The following is a 10,212-nucleotide window of genomic DNA, read 5'->3' as shown; positions in this document are numbered from 1 at the left end:
ACTCTCGTCCGCCCCCGTTCCCGCGGGTCTGCGCCTCAGGCGCCCGGAGAGCCCCGGGGCTGCCAAGGGGACGCTCCCGGGAGCAGCTGGATGCTCCCAGGAACAGCTGCTCTTCGCAGGGATGGACAGCTCTGCACGGAGCACGGTGTCACTGTAGAGCAATTAGCTCCCATTTTTATCCGTTAGGTGTGTGATTAGTGTCCCATTAATGCAATTAGCGCGGTGGCATTAGCGAAAGTATGCAATTGGCACCGAGGCAGCTGCAGCTCAGCTGTTGAGCACCACACGGCGCCAATCTGAGGGTGTTGGGGTTTATCTGAGCTCGGTGAAAGGGGGTGGCTGGTGGTCCCCTCCCCAGGCACTGGACAGACTGGTTTCTATGGGCAGCCCTGGCTGTGCACCCCCACTCGCTTCCTGCTTTCTTCAGCTGCAATAAAACGCAATTTCCCACCCTCCGTCCTTGCTTCAAACTCCCAGAGCTGTTTCAGGGAGCTGTTTCAGCTGTGTCCCAGCTGCTTCCCAGAGCTGCAGGATAGGGAGCTGGGGAATGGAGCTTCTAGGATGTCAGAGGACCAAATCTGACCTTGGCTGGACACAGGTCCTTTTCTAAGACTTTTATTCTCCTTGTGATGGTCCATGTGGTCACTGCCAGGGGGGTGAGGGTGGACAGGGGGAGGAATCACACGTCTGCCCACCCCCAGCCATACCCTGGCCCCATCCCACCTTGGCAGGATATCAGCCCATGTCACAGCTTGGCTTTTGGAGTCTGACAAACTCTATTTGTCTCCTTCCTCCCCACAGCACCAACACTGCTGGCCTTTCAGGATGTCAGGGAAGGAGAAGGGCTGTGTGGGATGGGGACAGGCTGCGGAGGGTCCATTTCCATCCAGCTCCACCAGAGATGTCACCTTCTCAACCACCAGTGTGAAATCCCTAGCTGTTTTCTGGAAAGACCAAGAAGCCGCTGGCCTCCTCTGACCAGCGCATTCGTGGGTAAGTATTGTATTTAGAGTCCGGTGGTGGACGACCCGGTGTGGTGCGACCTTCCCAGAGAAAGCGTCCCACCAGGGACAGGTAAGGGTTGAGCAGAGGAAGCTGTGGAACAGCAAAGTTCCCTGCCAGCCCTCGCTCCAGTGAGGATGTCTGACTTTGGGAGAGCTTCTGACAATCTTGATTAACAACAGCCTCTTCATCTATTCACCCTGGTGATAAGCCATGGGAGCTCTGGGCCGTTGCGCCCCTATAATAAAGATGGTTTGAAAGAAGCAATTTTCTCCTCCTGCAGCCCGGTTAATTCTCGTTTAATTGCTTCCCATTTTGCACAGATTTCCCTCGTTTGCCATGGCACTGGCTCCACACTTCCCCCTCTCCAGCGGTGCTTGACTTGCACCTTGTTTTGCCACGTTGGGATTTGTGATGGTTTGGGCTATACCAGGGCCTTCAAAGCTCCCCATGCAGTTTAGGTGTAACATGCCTGAGTTGCCACTTTTAGACGAAAAAATCTCCAGGGTCTGGGCTGGGCTTTGCTCCTTGCTATCACATTCTGTGTGGGGGTGTGGTGGCCGGTGAACATACATTACAAGGGGGAGAGAGCTCTCAGTAGGACGGGTCCCTAGTGCCACAGGAGCCGCTTTGTATTGGGGTGGCCAAGGGGGCTTCTCCCGAGATGCTCGTTCTGTTCGGTTAACCTGTCCCAGTTTGGCTTCCCCGGTTGCTGTTGGCCTCTACCCCTCGTCCCTCCCCCAGAGCTCCCCACTGGTCCCCATTCCCTGGTCCCGCCTTTTCCCCGCCCCCGGACAAAACTGTGAACCTCAGGATCGTGTTCGAATTTGCCTCTGCACGCTTCGGCAGTGTGGGAGCAATAAATGCCCCTGCGGGAACGCACGCAAATGCCCCTCTCGCCTCTTTGCTACCGAGTGTGACACTGAGCCCGCCCGCGGGACCCACGGAGCCGGGCAGAGACAGAATTATGGGGGCATTGCTTTTGGGAAAAGAAATGGAAAAGCTTGGGAATTACACACAGGTAGGAGATTTAGTGGCAGGAAACTTACCTTCTGTGGAAAAAATAAACTCTACCAACAGAATTAATTGTTTAAGACAAAACTTTTACTCTGGGGAAAAAAAGAGATGGATGAAGCCTTTGTAAGCTGATCTGAATTAAAATATGTGGGGTTTATCCATTTTAGGGTTGGGTTTATATTCAAGGGCTAACAACAAGGAGAAAAGGAGCTAAAACTCTCCTGACCACAGAAATAGGGAAGCTGATGAAAAGTTTGATAAGGAGCTGGGGACCAGCATCCAGGTGGACTCAGCTGTTTCTGGAGCACCTGATCCTGGCTGGAAGCAGTGGGGCTGCTCCAGAAGGGGTAAGATGCACTTAGATCCAGTTTGTGATTTATGTGTCAAACCCCAATTCTGGCAGTGGGAAGCCATTCCCTCTTTTCCTGGTGCTCCAGGCCCTTGTCCAAAGTCCCTCTCCAGCTCTCTTGGACCCCCTTTAGGCACCTGAAGGGGCTCTAAGGTCTCCCTGGAGGCTTCTCCAGGCTGAACACCTCCAGGCTTCCTCTGAAATCACTGGAGAAGGTCCATGTCCTTTCTTTTTAGGGGTCTCCAGAGCTGGACACAGCACTTCTTGCATGGAAAGCTCTGTGGGTCAGGACATTCCCCAGAGAAAAAAAAAAGTTTACTTTATGTGCTTATTCAATGTGCAGCCTCTAAACACACCTTACCCACATTAATGCATTAAAATACAGCTCCCTTTAGTCACCCAAATAATTTTCATCAGAAACATGAGCATTTCTATTACTCTGGCTTTGGTTAGTGATGGAGTGTCAGTCAAACTCCAGTCAGGATGCAATCATTCTTGCCTATAATCCAAGGCTTTTCCTGAATATCTCATCCTATTGTCCTTTTGAGCTAGCTGGCACAACCACACTGCTTTTTCCTGACTTGTGCTAAGATCCTGCTTCTGTGCTTGCGTGTTTCATTTTCAGGCTGCAGTTTCCCCTGTTTGTGTTTCTCCAGGTCTCTGGCTCCTGCTGTGCCAACAATTGTTCCTCTGCTATTTGGATTGCTGGGAGTGCTTAACTCAGGGCTTCCCCTTTTGCCCCGTATTTCACATCCCCACAGGCTTCTTCAGAGCCACCAGCTCCTTGGGACTCTCCACCACTGCAGGAGGAGCCTCATCCAGCCTCCAGGACCTCACCTGGCAGCCCCAGAGCTGCAAGCACAGGTCAGGAGACCCTACTGGTTGCAACATCACTGGATCATCTGCTCTTCCAAAGGCTGGCTTCATCCCAAACAAAGCTTCCTTCTGGAAGCAGGGAGATGTTAATAGTCCCTGGCAGTCAGAGAAGATCCTTTGGGACCGAGCCAGAGGCTCTGACACCTCGTGTTTGGAGGTCAGCCACACTCAACACACAAACCCCGAAGACTTTGTGCTGGCTGGGCTCTGACAGCTGTGTCACCATCACCATGTGCTGGGAAGGGCAGGCGGGGACAAGTCCTTGGTGGTTTGCCTCCATGAAAAATGGGGAGGCAGAAAATGAAGCAGCCAAGGACCAGCAGAGGACATGGGCTTCTGGACCTCAAGCATCTGCATTGGACCCACTGGGAACTGGCCCTGTGGGCACAGTGCTGAGTGAGGGAAGTTGTGACCCTTCTCCTGCTGCACCCAAAATTAGGGTCTGGCAGGGCAGCTGGACACATCAGCCAGCTGGCTGGAAGTGGAAGCTGCTCAGAACAGACAGCAGTCATGTTTGGTGGGGTTGGCTGGGTCAGGCTGGGGTGTGGGGGACATTTTCTTTGGGGCAGAAGGAGGCTCTGGGCTGTTGAGGAGGGTCCCAAGCCCCCTTCACACTGATGTCTCCTGAAACAGGTCTCAGACCTGGATGGAGGATGCTCTGGGGCTGAAGGATGCTCTGCAGCAGAGGTGTCTGTCAGGATGGTGCTCAGCCGGCAGAGCCCAATATTTCCCAAAATCCATAGCAAATCTCTGCCTCAGTTTCCACACCAGCAGGAGGCTCAGCAACAGATTTCAGCAGCCTAAAAGCAAGTTTCCCATGGAAAATGTTGCCTGACAGGGAGGAGGGCAGGGCCAGGGAGCTCAGCCATGGTGCTTGCAGGGGCTCTCCTGGTGTTGTGATGGGAGCAGGTGGTTGGAGACTGCAGCTGTTTCTAAACAAACCTGGAAAACCTGGACAGTCCTTGGTGCACATCCCCATGGATGAGGGCGCCACCTGGGAGGGTGGACTCGGTTGTGGGTGAGCACATGAATTCCTGGTTGTGGGATTAACCCATCCCTGCTCTGTACAAGTGCCAATTCCAGCAGGCTGTGTGATCACACACCTCTGCTGCCTTCAGCCCAGCCCGGGGGCTCCTTGAGGATCCTTTTCTCCATGGCTGAGCACACAAGCTCTCCCATGGAGTCACTTTGTCTCTGATCTTTAGTTTTCCTCCAAACTGGAAAAATATGTCCCTTTGAAATTTTAGTGAGAGTGGCAGAGCTGCCTGTCTCCCACCCCCACGTGTGTCTGAGAGCCATTTAACTGTGACTATGGTGACAAATGTCAGTGCAAGCCTTGCGCTGGAGAGAGCAGTGAAGGAAGGGGCATTGGAATTAAAGGATGAAATATTTATTTGGGAGTTTGACAGTGCTGGAAGGACAACACATCACAAACGAGAGGACTCTTGGGGTGGACAGTGCTGAAAGCCACAACTGAATCCATTGGGCTGTAAAACTGCCACAAGATTTCCTCTCCCTCCCCACCTCCCGCTCTTTCCAGAGTCCTTCCCTGCCTGGGAAGGTACAGCAGGGCTCAACATCCAGGAATGGCCCAAAGCTGTGGACCACCAGACAGATATTTGTTTTCTGAGGAAGGGGAATGACAGGCCCGCTTTGCTTTAAATACCAGCCATAAACCCTCCGATTGATGTGCCATGGAACTGGGAGGTCCTGGCTCTGGCACTGGGGATGCTTGCTCATGGCAGCCTCGTTGGAAGGTGGAATGAAGGCACAGATGCTCCACAGGGAATCAGGATCACGAGCTCCCCTCTGCCTCCATTCAGGCTCTGGCTGGCAGGTTTTCTCCATTGCTGGCCCTTGGTTTGCTGGGGATGTATCTCAGGGCACCCATACTTTGATCCTAGGTGGTGGGGCTGAGGGTGGGGAGTGACTCTGGGGCTGGAGACAGCCTCCATGGTGGGTTTAGTGTGTCAACCAAATAAAGAAGCTAAATCAAAATCCATCTCTGTGTGGTGGAGAAGCTCCTGTGCCTCATTGCACTGGGATGTCCCACAGCACCACAAGATCCCATCCTTGGGGTCCCGCTTTGCTTTTCCCAACCCCAGAAGGTACCAGGATAAGATAAAGGGTTTACACAGGATGATCTCAAGAGGCTTCAGCCTTGTCAAGAGGACTGGATTGGCAGGACATTAATCTCAGAATTACCTGATAACTTTAAATACAATCATGTAATCAGGAAATTATTTTTTATGTGCATGGTGCTTACTAAATTGCAGTGCTCTCCAAGGCTCTGTGTGATGAGCAAATTAATTCTGTATCAAAAGAGCTTGACCAGAACTCTGTTTGTGTCTGAATTTCACTTGTAAACATTGATGTATGAAATGAAATTCAAGTTTAATTGGCCCTCCCTCCTGCTATGAAACACATTACATTTTTATTCTGTGTTAGCTCAGCTGGCAAGGGGGAAAACGTGGAGGACTTTCTCCAGCTCTGATGGCTTGTCTGGAAAACCCATGTGGGATTCTCTTGGATGAAATGGTGTAGATACCTTCATGGAGAGCCACCTCCATGCTCTGGGCACGTGGATTTGAGGTAGAAAGGAGAGCAAAAAGCCGTTGGACCAGTGGGATGCTGAGCCCAGTGCAGTGTGAGGATGCGCCCATGGAAACTGGGGAGGGGCCATGCCAGTGTTGTCTTTTCCAAAAGATAAACAGGCCCTGCAAGTCCTTGTGAGAAGGATTGAAGTAATTTTAATCAAACAGGACGGAGAATACACACACTTCTCCAGCTACGGAACACAGAGTCACGCCAGGTGGGGCAGACCACCAAGAGGAGAAGAGAAAAACAGTGATGTGAACAGAGATGCTTGTTTGGGTTTCTTTCTTTGGTTTTCAATTTCCAGCTTCTTTCCACCAAAAGACCCTGCTTTAGAAAAATCCAAATTGAACACATAGCAAATAATTTTTTGGCAATGTCACGAGCAGGGATGACAAAAAAAGCTCTTTGGGGCATTTCCCCTTCTCCATTGCCAACAGATCTTTATTAACTCCTGCCAAAGTACCCAACAGAGAAACCAAGACACAGGAGAAGACACAAGTCTACTCCTTGTAGGGCAGCAGCAGAAGGTATCCATAGAGCTGGGAGCTGCCACTTTTCCCATTGCATAACTCCAGGGCTCTTTTTCACTCCCGTATTTTGGAGAAGGGGCAGTTTCTGGGACTGCTGGCAGTGGCTGAACTTGAACAAAGACTGAAACAGTCAGTGCAGGGTATGGTCTGTGTTGTGGTCACTGCATCATACCGGGAGCTGTTGCTATTCCCAGCAGGTTATTGGAGTCAATGGGATATTTTCAATTTGGCTGCACTGTAGCCATGCAGGTAGAAAACCAAAATGGGAAGGAAGTGGGGGGAATTTGCTCCAAACTACTGAATTTCACAAATGTTTGAAGAAAGAACTGAGAGGTTTTTCCCTATGCCTCCTTTTAAATTAAAAAAATGCAAGATTTTATTCTTTCTGTGGTATATCTGAAGAAATCACAGAGTACTGCAATGTCAAAGATGCTTAAATCTCCCCAGGGCAGGAAACACTTATGCCTATTCTTTATGGTGGGGAAACTGAGGCACAGAAGTGTGAGGGGGCTCACACTAGACCCTGTACGGCCCCAGTGGCAAAATCCCTGGGATGCAGAGGGCAGACAGCCCATAAACCTGCTGTGATCCAATCCCTGCCTGGGCATCCCCAGACCTTGAATGCGGCAAGGTAAAGGTGGCTCCAAAGAGGTCAAGGCAAACCCCTCTGCTTGCATGGACCTCTCTGCTCAGCTGCTTTCAGTGGCCCCATGGAAGAGGGCAGTGGGAGAGGGAGAACTGGGGACAATCTGGTGTCCCCAGCTTGGGGACAGAGATGGGAAGGGAGGGAAGGGAGGGAAGGAGGCTGCTGCTCCTCCAAGGCACTTAACCCCAGTGTGGGGATGGTTTGGTCCCATCCCCTGCACAAGAGTAAGGAGCAGCTTTGGGCTGGGCCCACCTGCCCAGGTAAAAGCAGGGCAGGGAGGAGGGGGCAGAGCCAGGGCCTGTCCCTATGGTAGCTGCCTTTGGGGACCTCAGCCACCGCTCCACTGCAGGGCTCCCTCACCTTTCCAGCCTCTGAGCAGGGACATGGAGTCAGCCTGACGTCCCGGGCTTTGCAGAGACCTGTGGATCCATCTGGGCTGGACCAGAGGATTGGACTAATTCCTGTGCTTCCCTCCAGATCAAGCCCATTCTCTGTGGCTGCTCAGAGCCCCTAGGACCCATCCCCATGGGAGGGGGGTTCCCTCCCCTCTCCCACCCCATTGCTTTACCCCATCCTTGGTGTCAAGATGAGAAATGACCTGGTCAGACCAAGCAGCAGTTACAGGACATCTGAAGACCCAGCAAGAGACACAGGAAGGACTCAGCCCCAGTGGTACAAAAACACAGTCACATGAAGCAATGTCTACAATCACCCCAGGGCTCTCCATCCATCCTATTCCAACACAGAGGTCTTTGGCTTCTCTAGAGGGTTCCCCCCTGCCAGCAGCATTCCAGCATGTGCTCACTGGAAGGCTGACCCAGCTTCCCAGGGAATTAGCCCCATAAGCTGCCCCAGCAATGTCCTGTCACCTCAAAGCAGACAAACTTGAAAACAGCAGTGACATGGGACATCATGCCCAGGATGGAGCCGGCAGAAAGCTGCTGCAACCTCTCCAGGCTCCTCTGGCTCCTTCTGCCACGCCAGAAGGTCATACAGCTGCCAGGGAGATGACAAAGCAGCGTCGCAGCTGTCCTGTCCTCCAGGCCTGCCCAGCACGTGCGGCAGGAGCTGTGCAGGTGTCCCATGACCGAGTGAGTTTGTGCTCTCCTTGCGGGCGGGGGCCACAGGCAGGACCTGGCTCTGTGCCGTGCCCCCTTCCCAGGGGTTCCCCACAGCGGGGATGTCGGCTCCCGGTGCGGCCGCTCGCTCCCGGCTCAGACAGCTGTGGATTGCTTGATGCTGTGGAAGCTGACGCGGGTCGGGGAGGTGGGGATGGACATGGCCCTCGCCACGCGGGCGCGGATGGAGTGCTTGTCCTGCCAGCGGTGCCACCGCTTCCGTACGGCCGATCGCACCTGCGCGGGATGAATGAGGGACCCTGAGTCATCACGCACAGGCTGTTCAGAGGCACCAGCCATCCTTCTCCTCGGTCCTCCAGCCAAAAAAGCACTAATAATGTCATTTGGTAACAAAACAGGTTAATGTGGGGTAAACTTTCCTGAGCCAGCAAAGGTGTGGGAGCATTTGGAGGAGGCAGAGGAAAAAGCTGCCCAAATATTTGGCCCCAGGATTCGCTTCTACTCTCAGCTCCTTTACTTTCTGTTGTTTGTGTTATGGGTAAGAGCCTGGGAGATGTTCTCAACCATGTGCAATCCACATGTGCATGGGGCTCACCCTGGGGAAGGATTTCCCCAGGATGGGGAGGACCCTGGTCTCTGCTGCACCAAATCACACAGGCGCACCTTGAGAGCATCTGTTCTCCGGGGTGGATCTTCCCCCTCCAGAGGAGGGGATGGACAGCAGCCATTCCTGTCTGGGCAAAATCTGGGGCTGCAGATGTACCCGGGGCTGGAGGTGAAGCAGCAACTCTGATCATCAAAGACCTTCAGATGGGGAATTAGGGACAAGCACCCTCCAAGCCCTGTGCAGCACTAGAGCCTCAGGCTGAACTTGTCTGCTTGCAAGGAAAGGTGTAGACCCCCACAAAAAACCCCAGCCCCTGTGCTCACCTCGCTGTTCAGGAAGCAGTAGAAGACAGAGACAAAGAAGCCCTGGAAGGAGACAAGCAGCAGAGTCATGGCCAACAGGTACCCCCAGGCCAGGAGCTTTGGAACAGCCCTGGGGTTTGGGGATGTCTGGTTTTGGGAGGACACAGAAGGGGATGAGGCATCAGCCAGGATGGGCTCCTCCACATGCCTTGGTGAGAGAGGACTGGGATAGAAGCCAGTGTGGAGGACCATTACCTGGAAGGACTCCAGAAAGGAGTTGAAGTAGATGAAGACTATCCTGGAGATCTCATCCTCCCCTGGATTGACAAAGAACAGCATGTAGGTGATTCCCAGCAAGGGCAGCAGCACCAGTGTGGCCTTGACTGCTTTCCTAGGGAGAAAACAGGGACCTGAGCTGCTACAGTGCAGCCCTGGGCACAAGGACTCTGCCCATCCCAGCACCAGCATGGCTTGGACTGGTCTGCTGGGACTTGAAAGCCAGTGACTGGGGGAGGACAGAGCCAAGTTGGGCTGTTTTCCAGTGCAATTCCCCCAGGGACTGGGCTGGTTTGAGCACTGGGCCCCTGCTCTGCTTCTCCACCCAGAAAAGGGCAGTGATGAGCAGAGGCCTGACCTTGAGCGGGCATGGAATGATTGCTTGGCTGATCTACAGCTCAATTAAAAAGGAATTAAAGAGGGTATAATAATTCACACCCTTCAACATGGGTTTATGAAAACCTTTTCTCAGGTAATTAATTTGATATCTTGATGAGATTACAAGTGCAGTTTGGGAAAAATCATAGTGCTGAAAAAGAGAGTGTGGGAAGGATTGGGGCCTGGCACCTCATTCCTTTGGATCAGGGGACAAGAACAATGCCAAGTCATCGTTTTTTGCTTAAAGATCCTGTTAATAGACAGATTCCAACAGTAGATGAACACAGGGAAGGTCATCCCTGGAGGGTCTGAGCTGGGCAGGGAGGGGGTCTGGAACCTGTTTTGCATCTCTGACCTGGAGGAGAGAACAGTCCCTGACACAAATGGGCTGATGACATGAAGGAGCTGGAGGGAACTGAGGACAGGAGCTGGAAAGCTACAGTACAGCACATTCCCTGGTGTGGCTTCTGCAGGGGAGAGTCATGGCAGCAGGGGACACATCAGCCTTTTACCATCTAAGGTGAGCAGGAGCCCTCCAGGGCTCTCTCATGC

At 52.8% G+C, this 10,212-nt stretch overlaps 1 protein-coding gene across 1 annotated transcript in view; it reads right to left on the bottom strand.

Annotated features, from left to right (window-relative positions):
- Window positions 1-4,620: 4,620 nt before the first annotated feature.
- The window catches only part of LOC103616997 (corticotropin-releasing factor receptor 1), a 30,461-nt gene continuing 24,869 nt past the window's right edge, over window positions 4,621-10,212 (bottom strand). The window contains exons 11-13 of the mRNA XM_008635251.2: window positions 9,262-9,397; window positions 9,028-9,069; window positions 4,621-8,373 (exon numbers count right to left, since the gene is read on the bottom strand). Of these exons, the coding sequence (XP_008633473.1) occupies window positions 8,233-8,373; window positions 9,028-9,069; window positions 9,262-9,397 (319 nt within the window). The 3' untranslated portion in view covers window positions 4,621-8,232. The remainder of the gene's footprint in view (window positions 8,374-9,027; window positions 9,070-9,261; window positions 9,398-10,212) is intronic.

This window comes from Corvus brachyrhynchos, unplaced genomic scaffold (assembly GCF_000691975.1).
Source record: "Corvus brachyrhynchos isolate BGI_N302 unplaced genomic scaffold, ASM69197v1 scaffold96, whole genome shotgun sequence".
Classification (NCBI taxonomy): Eukaryota; Metazoa; Chordata; class Aves; order Passeriformes; family Corvidae; genus Corvus; species Corvus brachyrhynchos.
This window is presented reverse-complemented; position numbering and strand designations above follow the sequence as displayed.